The 15,785-nt window shown below is 43.4% G+C and overlaps 1 protein-coding gene across 1 annotated transcript in view; it reads right to left on the minus strand.

Moving 5' to 3' along the window:
* Positions 1-213: 213 nt before the first annotated feature.
* LOC148773954 (melatonin receptor type 1B-like) overlaps positions 214-15,785 on the minus strand; it is a 42,372-nt gene continuing 26,800 nt past the window's right edge. The window contains exon 5 of the mRNA XM_088832280.1: positions 214-314. Within this exon, the coding sequence (XP_088688406.1) occupies positions 214-314 (101 nt within the window). The remainder of the gene's footprint in view (positions 315-15,785) is intronic.

Raw genomic sequence — 15,785 nt, forward strand, 5'->3', positions numbered from 1 at the left:
CGATCATGCCAGTGGTCACAGACACCCCACATAAAAGCAGTAAGCCTGTCCCGCAATCCTGGCTCAACTCCTCCAAGCTCACTGAACCTCAGCCCCCTGTGACAGTCAGTTCTCTGAAATCCCCTACCTGCTTGCTCTCATCTGATTTATATACGAGTCCTAGTCTCTGACTGTCGTCTTGACTCTGACCCAGGAGCCCACCCGAGGCTGCATCTAGTGACTGCCTCTGCTCCCCACACCCTGTCCCACAGGCAAGGGGAGCGCAGGGCCAGGCTGCTGCGGGCTAGCCAACAGCCTGCCCGTGTCATCTCCACCTAGGAAGGAGGAAAGCGCAAGCCTCAGTGGGCCTATCAACCTGCATGGCCCCCCTGACCCGCCTGCCCATCCCACAGCCAGCACAGCTTGAAGACCCTCACAGACCCCCACGTGCAGAGCAGGGGCCTCTCTGAATTCCCCCTGGGAAACAATCTATGCAAATGTACATATATTTAATACTGCTGTTCACAATGCTCCCAGAAGCTGGAAGGGATGGCAAACCCATTGGATCCCCGCTTGCCTTTAGCTATTGCCTGAGAGATGACAAGCCAGCACCTGCTTAAAAGGCAGCCTGGCCTCGACTCTTGACATCCCACAGCTGGGCTGTGCAGCTAAGTAATGGTCCACACAGCTGGGCTCCCGGCTTCCAGGTGGCTTCCACCTCGAGCAAGTCTCCGCAGCATATGCTCATGCTAGAATCAAGGAGCCTTTCATAGGAACTCAAACTGTGACTGCATTTTACAGCCAGGAACTTTCCTTTTCTGCCATTAATCTATATCATCAAAAATAAGAGTACTGGGAAGTCCCTGGCAGTCTAGTGTTAAGACTCTGTACTGCTGTTGCAGGGGGTGCTGGTTTGATCCCTGGTAAGCTGTGTGGTACAGCCAAAAAAGAAAATTAAATGAAACTATACCTTTATAAAAAATAGGAGTGCTATTCTCCAGACTTAGAGGAGCTGGAATGTTTCTATTAAGGGAAATTGCACGGTGTGGCTAGAAGAACTCTGGACTAAGCGGAGAAAATTAAAGTTTATTGAGTACCTACTATTTTCCAGTACTCTACTCTTCACCACAATTCAATTTGCTAAATATTTTTTATTTCCATTCTACTGATAAGGAAACTTTAAGACTCAGAAAAACAAGACTTTGGATAACTTGCCCGTACTACGTGGTTGATAAGTGGCAAGATCAAGATTTGCACCCAGGTCTATCTGAAAAGCTCAGCCACCTTCTCCCCCACCAGCCTCCTTCAAGCAGGATCACTGGGGGCCCATCTTGGATGGTGGCGATCGCACAGGACACGGACCAGCCCCCTTCACTCCCTTGCTGAGCTCAGTGTCTCCTGTCTCAAAGCGGAATAGATGACCTCACAGTACTTGTGATAATCAAACGTGAAGGCATCTTAACAACTCAAGCCCTCAGGCCTGGATTCCACCCATGAGTTCGGAGCCATTGACGCCTGAGAATCTGCAGGTGCCCCCACTGGCTGGGACCTCAGGCCACAATTTAGAATAGAAAGGCGAGTTCCCCAGGGGATAGGCAGTGAAGGGTACTGTCGGAAGCTGCAGGTGCCCAGGCCACCTGCCCCCGGACCTGTGTCTACCTGGGGACTGGAAGGCTGTGACTCAGAGGCCCTTTCATCTCAGCTCCTGGGTGAAACCTAGTGGGATCCAGGTATGGGTATGAGCCTTAAGGACAAAGGGCTTTTGTTGTTCTTTTTTTCTCTCTCTCTTTCTGAGTAAGAAGGAAAGAGGGTCCTGTAGTCTTTGGAAGAGCGCAGTAGCAGCAGTGAAGGCCCCCAGTGCTGACGAGGGCAGGGGCAAGACCAGGAGGAGCCTCCTGCTTCCTGAACAGGGATCACAGTCATTCCAAGAGAGGGCACACCAGGAAGAGGGCCTTCCAGGAGCAGCTACAGAGAATGTGAGTTGCGGGGAGCTGGAGGAACCCCGATAGGGACTCTCAGAAGATGAGCCTTGAGACAGCAGCACCTGCGGCAAGGGCCCAGGAGTGACTATAGGTCACCTTTGCATTGGACTGTCCAGATTAAAGACAGAAATGAAATTCACCTTGTGACGGTTGGTTAGGATAGAGCCGTATATTAAATTTTCAGGGAAACAGTGGCTCTTTCTAACCTCTCCAAGATTCACATCATCTGTATAATTCATGCTCTCTACATGAAAGGGGTTAATCTGACTTTTCTTGGGAGGGTACCAGCCAATTTACATAGAAGTATATGAAACCCAAATGAAACAGCACCTCCATCATTTTGAATCAATGATAACCTCCTCCTTGTAACTATGTAAGTGCATATTCATGGAAGAAAATTAAAATATGCAGACTGTGAAAAGAGGGAAAAAATAACCCATCCTCCTATGACCCAGAGATGACCCCTTGGGGGAATCTCTTGAGGAATTACCCTTCTACATGTATTTCTACACATATATTCTCTAGAAATAAGGCCATGTTATCTCTGCTGATTTGCCATGTGACTTTCATTCACTCAACTGTAGGTTTTTAAAATATCAATAACTATTCATCTTCAACATTATTTTTGATGGTGGTATAGTATTCCATACTATTGTATCCAATTGTAACTTGATAATTCTTCTGTTGGTTGAATGTTTAGATAGTTGAGAATTGGATTTTTAAATTCTGGGGGGGGGGTCATATTTTAAAAAGATGTAAAATATATAAAATAGCACAAACATATCCATGTGAAATTGCATTTTGACTACTATAAAACAGATAATGATAAAAATTCCTGTAATTAAATCTGTGTGCTTATATTTAATTTCATCACTAGGATAAATTCTTGGAAGTTAACTCAAACTGTGTGCACATTTCCTCCCAATTTTTTACTTTTAAAATATTCAAATGTAGAGAAAAAGCAGAACAATACAATAAGCATAAATGGTAGTCTGCCAGGCTCCTCTGCCCATGGGATTTTCCAGGCAAGAATAATGGAGTAGTTTGCCATTTCCTACTCCAGGGGATCTTCCCAACCCAGGGATAGAACCCCAGTTTCTTATATTTTCCGCATGGACAGGAGGGTTCTTTACCACTAGCGCCACCTGGTATTAAATACATGACATTTCACCCTACCTACTCCAGTTAGTATCTCCTAAGTACAATAGTCATTAACCCATTTAACCACAACACCATGATCACACCCCAAAGTTTTGACATTGATTCAGAAATGTTTTGGGGTTTCCCCGGTGGCTCAGATGGTAAAGAATCTGCCTCCAATGCAGGAGACCCGGGTTCAATCCTTGGGTTGGGAAGATCCCCTGGAGAACAGAATGGCAACCCACTCCAGTATGCTTGCCTGGGAAATCCCATGGACAGAGGAACCTGGTGGGCTATAGTCCATGGGGTTCCAAAGAATCAGACATGATGATGATGGAGCAACTTATACTTTCACTTTTTTACAGAAATGTTACCCAAGTTTCCCCAATTATCCTTCAAATATCTGTTAGCTGTCACCCGCCACCTTCATCAGTTCAGTTCAGTCTCTCAGTCGTGTACGACTCTTTGCGACCTCATGAATCACAGAACACCAGGCCTCCCTGTCCATCACCAACTTCCGGAGTTCACTCAAAACTTGAGTTCACCCAAACTCATGTCCATCGAGTTGGTGATGCAATCCAGCCATCTCATTCTCTGTCGTCCCCTTCTCCTCCCACCCCCAATCCTTCCCAGCATCAGAGTCTTTTCCAGTGAGTCAACTCGTCACATGAGGTGGCCAAAGTATTGGAGTTTAAGATTTAGCATCAGTCCTTCCAATGAACACCCAGGATTGATCTCCTTTAGAATGAACTGGTTGGACCTCCTTGCAGTCCAAGGGACTCTCAAGAGTTTTCTCCAGCACCACAGTTCAAAAGCATCAATTCTTCGGCGATCAGCTTTCTTCACAGTCCAACTCTCACATCCATACATGACCACTGGAAAAACCATAGCCTTGACTAGACGGACCTTTGTTGGCAAAGTAATGTCTCCGCTTTTTAATATACTATCTAGATTGGTTATAACTTTCCTTCCAAGGAGTAAGTGTCTTTTAATTTCATGGCTGCAGTCAGCATCCACAGTGATTTTGGAGCCCAAAAAAATAAGTCTGACACTGTTTCCACTGTTTCCCCATCTATTTCCCATGAAGTGATGGGACCAGATGCCATGATCTTTGTTTTCTGAATGTTGAGCTTCAAGCCAACCTTTTCACTCTCCTCTTTCACTTTCATCAAGAGGCTTTTTAGTTCCTCTTCACTTTCTGCCATAAAGGTGGTGTCATTTGCATATCTGAGGTTATTGATATTTCTCCCAGCAGTCTTGATTCCAGCTTGTGCTTCTTCTAGCCCAGCCTTCCTCATTATGTACTCTGCATATATTTCATGGCCAGGATTAAATGAAAACTTATGCATTACCTTTGGGTGTCATGTTCTTTTCATCCCCTTTAATTTTGGATCATTCTTTTGCCTTTTATTTTCTTTCACAATGTATTAGTTATCTACCAAAGTAGAGCAGCTATCTACCTCTCAAAACTTAGCAGCTTAACTCTAAACAGAGGTTAACTCACATTTTTCTGTGGGTTAGGAATTGGAGAATGGTTTAACTGTGCAATTCCAGCTTGGGGTGGGTCATAAGGTTGCAGTCACAGGCCACCTAAGGAAGCAGCCATCTGAAGGCTTGCTTGAGGCTGGAGGTCACTTCCAAGGTAGCTTACTCATATGGTGGACAAGATAGAACTTGGCTGTCGGCAAGAGGTCTCAGTTCCTTACCACATGGACTTCTCCATAGGACTATTTATGTGTCCTTCTCATGACTTGATGATTAGCTTCCTCCAGAGAAACTGAGCCAAGAAGATACAAGCCAGACAGAAGTCAATGTGTTTGAAGATCTAGCTCTGGGAGCCATACACAGTAAATTCTGCAATACCCTATTATTTACACAAGTCAGCCCTTGCCGATGTGGGAGGGGACTATTCAAAGGCATGAATACCTAACAGCTAGGATTATGGCAACCCACTCCAGTGTTCTTGCCTGGAGAATCCCAGGGACGGGGGAGCCTGGTGGGCTTCCGTCTATGGGGTCACACAGAGTCGGACACGACTGAAGTGACTTAGCAGCAGTAGCAGGATTATTAGAGGACATCTTGGATGGTGGCTATCACACATGACATTGTCATTTTGAAAAGTCCAGGCCAGCTCTCTTGTAGAATATCACATATTCTGGATTTACCTGATTTTCTCCTAACTAGATAATGTACATGTCTTATTATATCACATCAGGAGGTACATAGTGCCGTGTGTTCTCTTATTGATCATGCTAAGTTTAGCTATGTAGTTAAGGCAGTGTGTGTGACATGCACTCCATGTTTTTGAGTCACTGGTTACTTCTTGACAAAGCATCTTCTCTTGGAAAAGCATCGAAATCACACATGCCAACGTCTGGGGTGATTTCTCTGCCAACAAATTGGAAAGTTCCCTTGTGCTTTGGTTGCCAAACCAAACTTGGGTCTGCTTACCCAAGCAGGACAGCAACGCCAATCTACTGACACCAGATTGTGGTGAAGGGAAGCTCAACATTCATACACAACACCAACGAGAGTATGGGCGGCAAGTGCTAAGAAGGCCTGACTCCCACAAGGTCTCTTCAGAAGGACTATTAAAGGTGAGGTCAGGGAGGGGGCACAAGTTGCCTGATCAACTCATGGGCGACGTTCTAGTTGGCTGGTGATGAGATCATCACGGGGTGTCTGGGGACTCTCAGTCATCAGCCTCTGGTTCCAGCTGCTCTGGGGTCTGTGTGCTGGTGGGCAGCAGTTCACTTCTTCCACCTGACGGAAGTTTTCAGTATATGCTCAGGATACTATCTATAGCCCATGAGGAGGAACTAAAGGTTCTTGATTTTGTTAGCTAAACAATTATCATTTTCTCTTGCTTGATGACTTTCCTTAGGTTCTGAATTTTCTCACTTCTCTGATTGAATTTGCTCTTTGGAACTCTGCAACTTGGGGAAGGCCTAGCAGGCTAAAGTTTTCCTACAAACAAGAGGCAGGGTTCAGAGGTGGGGGAGGGAACGTCTATCCCCAGGAAGGCCCTACAGGGTGCTGCTCTGTTTCATTGTTATACTACCAGTCTTTCAGCAGCAACCAGTTGTGTGTGTTTTGGTGGGAGTGGAGTGTTTGATATTGATATCGATGGACATTCTGAAGAATGCCATTTTGATAGGGAAGAGGTGAAGGGATATACCTCACCTCACACCTCACACAGGGAGTGAGGTCTGTCTTATTTTACTTTGTATTCTGTTTGCTTTACACAGTGTTAGACAAATATAGTATCAGGCATTTAATAAACATGTGCTGAATAAATACAAAAACAAACAAAAATGGAAAAAAACTAGGAGAAGCAGAGACAGTTTCTAATTTACAAACATGTAGAACCAAAATATTACTCTCTACCAAAATAAATGACCAAGTCTCTGGGATTCTCAGCCCCTCCATGCCCGTCTTAGGGTGGTTTTAGGGCTTCTGTCCCCACTGTCCTCAGGCCCTGCCACCACAAGGTGTCTGGCTTCTCTGACGTCTCCATGCTTCCTTAGAAAGCACATTGCATTCTAATCCCACTTTTCCTTTTCTTTATCATGATGATAAAACACTTGCCTGGCGTCTTCTGTCTTGCTCGACCTCTTAGTCACTCCAGGAAGGAAGTAAAGTACCGAGTAATGATGTTTTCCTAATGGTGAGAGCCATGGTAAATGGAATTGTCTGAGCTAATCCAAATGCACTTCTGTATTCAGAATTACCCTTTCACATTCGATTCCATTTTCAATTCATTTTCTCTGTGCCATGTTGATCTATGAGACCTCCCCCTGAGCTGCATAAAACTGTAGTAAGGTGTCCCACAGTGAAGAAAATAATTAAAACAATAAGTCTCAGTTTGTAACTATCTTTTTTCTATTATAGAAAAAGAATGTGGAAAAGCACCAGGTACCATGGAGTTAAATGCCCCCTCTTCAAGCCTACCTCAGTCCATTCTAAGCTGGATCAGTGGAAAATGACTTTCTCCAACATGTTCTTCCTCTGACCCATTCATATAAATGCAAGAACTGAGAAGCCAGAACACAGCAGAAAGAAGAAAGGAAAACGGAATGAAGGACGGAGGGAGAGGGGTTGATCGTGCCTACCAGGGCCAGGCACAGTCACACAAACTGCCTCACACGAGAGATGTGGGCTAAAGGGTATTCATGAATTGCTCGAGGTCACAGGTAGGCAGGAAGTGTCAGGTGGAATTCCAAAGCTAAGTTCTCTCTGCTGCCAAGGCCAGTGCCCTGCACATCACACCACCACACTATTATGCCTTTTTTCATAAATTAGGATAAAAAGTCCTTCACCTCCAACATTTTTTGGCTTATCTTCCATACCTCCACCCAACAGTCATACACACCGCAAATTTGAGTCTTATTAGACGATCCTTAAACACATCATAAAAGACTCTTACTCCTTGGAAGGAAAGTTATGACCAACCTAGATAGCATATTAAAAAGCAGAGACATTACTTTACCAACCAAGGTCCGTCTAGTCAAGGCTATGGTTTTTCCCGTGGTCATGTATGGATGTGAGAGTTGGACTATGAAGAAAGCTGATCGCCGAAGAATTGATGCTTTTGAACTGTGGTGCTGGAGAAGACTCTTGAGAGTCCCTTGGACTGCAAGGAGATCCAACCAGTCCATTCTAGAGGAGATCAATCCTGGGTGTTCATTGGAAGGACTGATGCTGTAGCTGAAACTCCAATACTTTGGCCACCTCATGCGATGAGTTGACTCACTGGAAAAAACTCTGATGCTGGGAGGAATTGGGGGCGGTAGGAGACGGGGACGACAGAGAATGAGATGGCTGAACGGCATCACCGACTCGATGGACATGAGTTTGAGTGAACTCCGGGAGTTGGTGATGGACAGGGAGGCCTGGCGTGCTGTGATTCATGGGGTAGCAAAGAGTCGGACACGACTGAGCGACTGAATTGAACTGAACTGAACTGAAACACATCATGTACTTTAAAGTTATCAAAGGGTGAGCATATCCAAAGGAAATGAAATGTGGCTCACAAAGACATATCTGGATTCCCATGTTCATTACAGCATTATTCACAATAGCCAAGATTTTCAAACAAGCTAAATGTCTGTTGACAGATGAATGGATAAAGAAAATGTGATATATATGCATAATGGAATATTATCTAGCATTTAAAAGAAGGAAGTCCTGCCATTTGCAACAGCAGGAATGAATCCGGAAGGCATTATCTTAAGTGAAGTAAGCCAGACATGGAAAGGCAATATTTCATGATTTTACTCACATGTGATTAACTTAATTGTCAGATTCATAGACCCAGAGAGCAGAATGGTGGTTACCAGGGACTGCAGGGAAGAAGCAATGGAGAGATGTTGGTCTAAGGGTGCAAAATTTTAGTTATGCAAGATGACTAAGTTCTGGAGATTTAAGATACAGCACGGTACAATAGTTAACAATACTGTATTGTATACTTGAGATTTGCTGGGAGAGTACATCTTAAGTGTTCTCACTGCAATAATAAAAATAGTAACCATGTGAGATGACAGGTATGTTATTTAGGATTGTGTGTGACTATTATATTTTATCTATGTCAAAACATCAAGTTGTACACCTTAAATATATACAATTTTATCTGCCAGTTGCACTTCATTAAAACTAAAGAAATTTTATGATATTTGACAGCTGGTATGGTTACATTCAAAAAGTATATGGACTACGTGGGAGAAGGCGTGGGTTGGATGATATGAAAGAATAGCACTGAAACACGTATCACGTAAAATAGATGACTAGTGCAAGTCCCATGCATGAAGTAGGGCACTCAAAGCCAGTGCTCTGGGACAACCCAGAGGGCTGGGGTGGGGAGGAAGGTGGGAGGGAGGTTCAGGTTGGGGGAATACATGCGCACCTGTGGTTGATTCATGTCAATGTATGGCAAAACCCACCACAGTATTGTAAAGTAAGTATCCTTCAATTAAAATAAATAATTTAAAAAAAATTTATATGGACATCCCTGGTGGTCCAGTGGTTAAGAATCTGCCTGCCAATGGAGGGATAACTGCTGGGGAAGATCCCACATGCCACAGAGCAACTAAGCCCATACACCACACGTAATGAGTCTGTACACCGTAGAGCCTGTGCTCTGCAACAAAAGAAGCCACCACAGTCAGAAGCCTGCACGCCACAACTGGAGAGCAGCCCCACTCTCCATAACCAGAGAAAACCCTCACACAGCAACGACGACCCAGTGCAGCCAAAACAAACAAACAACTTACTTTTTTTTTTTTTTATCAGTTAAAAGTATTTTTATTGAAAAAGCACAAATGCAAAGAAATGAACAGAGGAAAATTTATGCGTCGAACCTGGACTGGTCACTTATGATAATATAGATGCTACAATTCCATTCTCCCCAATCATTCCACCTTCACCCTCTCCCACAGAGTCCCAAAGACTGTTCTAAATGCCTATGTCTCTTTTGCAGTCTCTTACTTTTTAAAAGTATGCCATGAACATCTTCCTATCCACTTCTGTATCATGCCTCCCAGTAGCCCTCCTCTCATTCAATATATTTATGTGTCTTGTTCATTTTCAGAGATATCTTATGCATGACTGACTGATTAAGAAAGGTTGTTGCTGAGCCATGAAAGACGCTGGGATTCTTGGCCTCTGGAGGAGAGGAATGTGACAAGGCTTGATTGCTCAGAGATTTTTGTGTAATAAAGTTTTATTAAAGTATAAAAGAGATGAAGACTGCTTCTAGAAGACATCAGAAGAGGGCAGAAACAGTGCCCCCTTGCTAGCCTTAAGCAGTATGTTATATTCCTATCAGTGGGCTGCTAATTAGGGAAAGGAAATGTCTCAAAACTCAGAGTGGCACCAGGACCCTCACCCACAACATGCATTTTGAGATAACATTGGCAGAAGGTGAGTCATCCCGGGCCATAAAATGATTGACATAGATCTTGAAGAAAGGCAAGTTTCTAAGCAAATACATAGTCTCCTTAACATAGCTTAAGAAAACATTTGCATGAGTAAAACATATTGGTTTGTCGTCAGTTTTGAGTCTTAGGCAGAACGACTTGAAGAAAGAGTCTAGGGTAGTTCATTAACATAGCTTAAGAAAAAATATACAAAATAACCATACAAAAAAGATCTTCTTAACCCAGATAACCACGATGGTGTGATCACTCACCTAGAGCCAGACATCCTAGAATTCGAAGTCAAGTGTGCCTTAAGAAGCGTCACTATGAACAAAGCTAGTTGAGCTATTTCAAATCTTAAAAGATGATGCTGGGAAAGTGCTACATTCAATATGCCAGCAAATTTGGGAAACTCAGCAGTGGTCACAGGACTGAGAAAGGTCAGTTTTCATTCTAATCCCAAAGAAAACGATGCCAAAGAATGCTCAAACTACCGCACAATTGCACTGACCTCACATGCTAGCAATGTAATGCTCAAAATTCTCCAAGTCAGGCTTCAACGTGAACTGCTGAACTTCCAGATTTTCAAGCTGGATTTAGAAAAGGCAGAGGAACAAGAGACTAAATTGCCAACATCCATTGGATCATAGAAAAAGCAAGAGAGTTCCAGAAAAATATCTACTTCTGCTTTAGTGACTATTCCGAAGCCTTTGACTGCATGGATCACAACAAACTGTTGAAAATTTGTTAAGAGATGGGAGTACCAGAACAGTGACCTGCCTCTTGAGAAACTTGCATGCAGGTCAAGAAGCAACAGTTAGGACTGGGCATGGAACAACAGACTGGTCCAAATCAGAAAAGGAGTACGTCAAAGCTGTATATTGTCACCCGGCTTATTTAACTTTTATGCAGGGTTCAGTTCAGTTCAGTTGCTCAGTTGTGTCCGACTCTTTGCGACCCCATGAATCACAGCACACCAGGCCTCCCTGTCCATCACCAGCTCCCGGAATTCACTCAAACTCATGTCCATCAAGTCGGTGATGCCATCCAGCTATCTCATTCTCTGTCGGCCCCGTCTCCTCCAACCCCCAATCCCTCCTAGCATCAGACTCTTTTCCAGTGAGTCAACTCGTCGCATGAGGGGGCCAAAGTATTGGAGTTTCAGCTTTAGCATCAGTCCTTCCAATGAACACCCAGGATCGATCTCTTTAGAATGGACTGGTTGGCTCTCCTTGCAGTCCAAGGAACTCTCAAGAATCTTCTCCAGCACCACAGTTCAAAAGCATCAATTCTTCGGCGATCAGCTTTCTTCACAGTCCAACTCTCACATCCATACATGACCATGGGAAAAACCATAGCCTTGACTAGACGGACCTTTGTTGGCAAAGTAATGTCTCTGCTTTTTAATATGCTATCTAGGTTGGTCATAACTTTCCTTCCAAGGAGTAAGCGTCTTTTAATTTCATGGCTGCAATCAGCATCCGCAGTGATTTTGGAGCCGGGCTGGATGAAGCACTGTTGCAGCCATGCGCTCTGGGAAACAGACTCACTCAGAAGGACAATGCAGATAGTGGACGGCAGTTTATTACACCAGCGGGCCCAAGGCAGAGTCTCCTTTTAGCCAAGGACCCTGACCAGTTTTTGTGAAAACCTTATATATTCTAAGTATATATAAGTTTCAACCTTATATATTCTAAGTATACGAATTTTCAAACTTATATATTGTATATATATATGTATATATACATATATGTATATATTATATATTTCAATCTTATATATGTGACGAATTTTCAACCTTATATATTCTAAGTATACATGCCACCTCCCCAAATTCCCTGAAACTAGTCTGAACAAAGGAAAAGAAAGATATAATCAAAGTTAATCGTGATTCATATGCCTTAAGCCTAGGTAGTTAACAGTGGACAATTATCAATAGGCCTGTGGTCATACCCCAATAAGCATAATAGAATTTATGATTCTATTCGGTTACACAGATAATTAGGGTATTCTTTTAGGCATCGGAGAGTCTAGGTGCGAGCCCTGAGGCTCTTCCATCAGAGGGGTCTGTTTTTCCAGTTGGTATGTCATTTCAATAGATACGGGGCACATAGCTCAAAGTCCACAGTCTGGCCCATAATGGAGTCCTGTTTTCAAGATGGAGCCTGTTCTGTCTGTTTTCTCCTTCAGCACAAGCTGGAATCAAGATTGCTGGGAGAAATATCAATCACCTCAGATATGCAGATGACACCACCCTTATGACAGAACTAAAGAGCCTCTTGATGAAAGTGAAAGAGGAGAGTGAAAAAGTTGGTTTAAAACTCAACACTCAGAAAACTAAGATCATGGCATCTGGTCCCATCACTTCATGGCAAATAGATGGGGAAACAATGGAAACAGTGAGAGACTTTATTTTCTTGGGCTCCAAAATCACTACAGATGGTGACTGCAGCCATGAAATTAAAAGACACTTGCTTATTGGAAGAAAAGTTATGACCAACATAGACAGCATATTAAAAAGCAGAGACATTACTTTGCCAAGAAAGGTTCATCTAGTTAAAGCTATGGTTTTTCCAGTGATCATGTATGGATGTGAGATTTGGACTATAAAGAAAGCTGAGCACCGAAGAACTGATGCTTTTGAACTGTGGTGTTGGAGAAGACTCTTGAGAGTCCCTTGGACAGCAAGGAGATCCTACCAGTCCATCCTAAAGGAAATCAGTCTTGGATATTCATTGGAAGAACTGATGCTGAAGTTGAAACTCCAATATTTTGGCTACTTGATGCGAAGAGCTGACTAATTTGAAAAGACCTTGATGCTGAGAAAGATTGAAGGCAGGACGAAAAGGGGATGACAGAGGATGAGATGATTGGATGACATCATTGACTCAATGGACATTTGAGTAAGCTCCAGGAGTTGGTGATGGACAGGGAAGCCTGGTATGCTGCAGTCCATGGAGTTGCCAAGAGTTGGACACAACTGAGCGACTGAACTGAACTGAACTGAAGAAAAATGCATTGGTTAGCTCAAGATTTGAGAAAAGTTAAGTTTAGGTGGAACCAGGTGTTGTCATGGAAACACAGAATTTTAAAAGAAACCTCCTTTTAAATTTGTATAGAGAAGGGAAAAAAATCTGACACCTGCAGTTTGTTTCTTCCTGTTGCTTAAGAGAGAGATAAAAAATGTCTGACACTTGCGGCCTATTTCCTCAGTTTGGAGACCCCTACTCTTCCTGCCTGTTACCCTCTCAATTATTTCTATTTATTCTTTATTTTATTCTGTCCACTTCATTCACACAAATAGTCATCTTCCTTACCTGCTATTCTAAACCTTGTACTTTTCTTTTGTAAAATGTCTTGGAGATAGTTCCATGTCGAATTACAAGGAGCCTTGTCATTTTTTTATGGCACCATACTATTGCACTGATGTTTCTTTTCCCAATGTCCTGAGACATACATTTAAGGTGTTTCCAATCTTTGACTACTCCAAGGTACGAATCAGTTTTAATAAGGTGGATGAAATTGGAGCCTATTATACAGAGTGAAGTAAGCCAGAAAGAAAAACATCAATACAGTATACTAACGCATGTATATGGAATTTAGAAAAATGGTAACCTTAACCCTGTATACGAGACTGCAAAAGAGACATAGGTATATAGAACAGTCTTTGGGACTCTTTGGGAGAGGGTGAAGGTGGGATGATTGGGGATAACGGCATTGTAGCATGTATATTATCATATGTGACCAGTCCAGGTTCGACGCATGATACAAGATGCTTGGGGCTGGTGCACGGGGATGACCTGGAGGGAGGATATGGGGAAGAGGGAGGCGGGAGGGGGGTTCAAGAAAGGGAACACATGTACACCCGGGGTGGATTTGTGTCAATGTATGGCAAAACCAACCAATATATTAATGTAAGGTAATTTGCCTCCAATAAAATAAATTAAAAAATAAATAAAACAGAGGTTGGCAAAATAAATAAATAAATAAATAAACCTAGTGTGTTTTGCATAAGGATGAATGTGTCTCTAGCACAACTTCCTAAAAGAGGAATTGCTAGATCACACCGAGGTGCATTTGCAATCATGAGCGATCTGAAAGGTTGTCCTCAGTAGGGCTCAGGCCAACTTACACTCGAACAGCACATGACGGGGCTTGTTTCCTGCCCACACAGGATCACATACACTTTCAGCCTTTGACCATCTGATAAGTAAAAAAAAATCAGACGATATGTTTCAGGCATCCATGCCTTTGCCTTTACTTTTGGCCTCTCACCCAGGTCCCTCTGACCTGTGACCTATCTACTCTGAGCACTGCCAGTCTCCATAATTCCCACCAACATGTAACTCCTGTATCTGGTCGTCCTTTTCGTTATTGAACCTCCCACATTACTTGGTTAGACATCTATCTCCCTGACTTAATTTCTCTAAGGCAGGAACTTTGACTTAGTCACCTTGATGTCCTCAGCACCCGACACCAGGCCTAGAAGATATACACTTGTTTAATGAATATTAAAAATACTTAAATTGCATATGAGTTGGTGACACCATTATTAACAGCACACTAGGTTTTTGTAGTTTGAGGTAACTTCTCCTCTCTCATGCACGTGATACTCTGTCCCTGGAGCCACTCTGCATCAGGAGCCTCCCCTGCTTTGCCCCTGAGTACCCATTCTGGGTTGGCTTCCCTGGTAGCTCGACTGGTTAAGAATCTGCCTGCAATTCAGGAGACCCTGGTTCAATTCTTGGGTCGGGAAGATCCCCTGGAGAAGGGATAGGCCACCCACTCTGTTATTCTTGGGCTTCCTTGGTGGCTCAGATGGTAAAGAATCTGCCTGCATTGCAGGAGTTCTGGGTTGGGAAGATACCCTGGAGAAGGGCATGGCCACCTACTCCAGTATTCCTACCTGGAGAATCCCCAAGGACAGAGAAGCCTGGTGGGCTACAATCCATGGGATCACAAAGAGTCGGACACCACTGAGTGACTAAGCACAAGAACAGATTCTGTGCAGAGATCTAGGAGATAGTGACTGGGAAAAAATTGTAGACTCCATCATCAGATATGACGCCATCCTTCCAGGAAAAGGTCTGGGTTTGACTTCTGAAAGCAAAGTTGGAAAAATGCCATATGTTTTCTGCGGCATGTGTGCCAGACTTAAAGGGAACACATCTGATCCAAGGGGGCTTCCCAAGTGGCACTAGTGGTAAAGAACCCACCTGCCAATGCAGGAGACACAAGGACTGCAGGTTCGATCCCGAGGGCAGGAAGATCCCCTGGAAGAGGGCACAGCAACCCACTCCAGTATTCTTGCCTGGAGAATCCCATGGACAGAGGAGCCTGGAGGGCAACAGTCTATAGGGTCACACAGATTCGGACACGACTGAAGTGACTTAGCACGCATGCACACATCCTATCCACGACTTAACTGGAAAGGGGTTAGCTTTACTATTTCAGCCATGGAAACTTTCTCCCAACTTTCCTTGCAAATATTCATTGCTTAAATAAAAGGTTATATTATTGCTAAGTAAAACAAGCCTGATTTCTTTGAAATGAAAGCATGGAGCTAGTTTGTACATTAAATATGAATTTGAGCTTCATGAGAACCACTCCTGACTACTTTGAAAAGGAAATGAATGTGACTTTATCATTGGCTCTGCCCATTTTTCTCATGTATGCAATGTGTCATCCTCCTAGTCTACCTCTACGCTGATTAAATGAAGAGAAATGATGATGTATCACATCTACTTACCTTAATTTCATTGTTTCTCAT

The sequence above is a fragment of the Moschus berezovskii genome, chromosome 25 (assembly GCF_049115385.1).
Source record: "Moschus berezovskii isolate FMDL1 chromosome 25, NW_MosBer_1.0, whole genome shotgun sequence".
In the NCBI taxonomy this organism is placed as follows: domain Eukaryota; kingdom Metazoa; phylum Chordata; class Mammalia; order Artiodactyla; family Moschidae; genus Moschus; species Moschus berezovskii.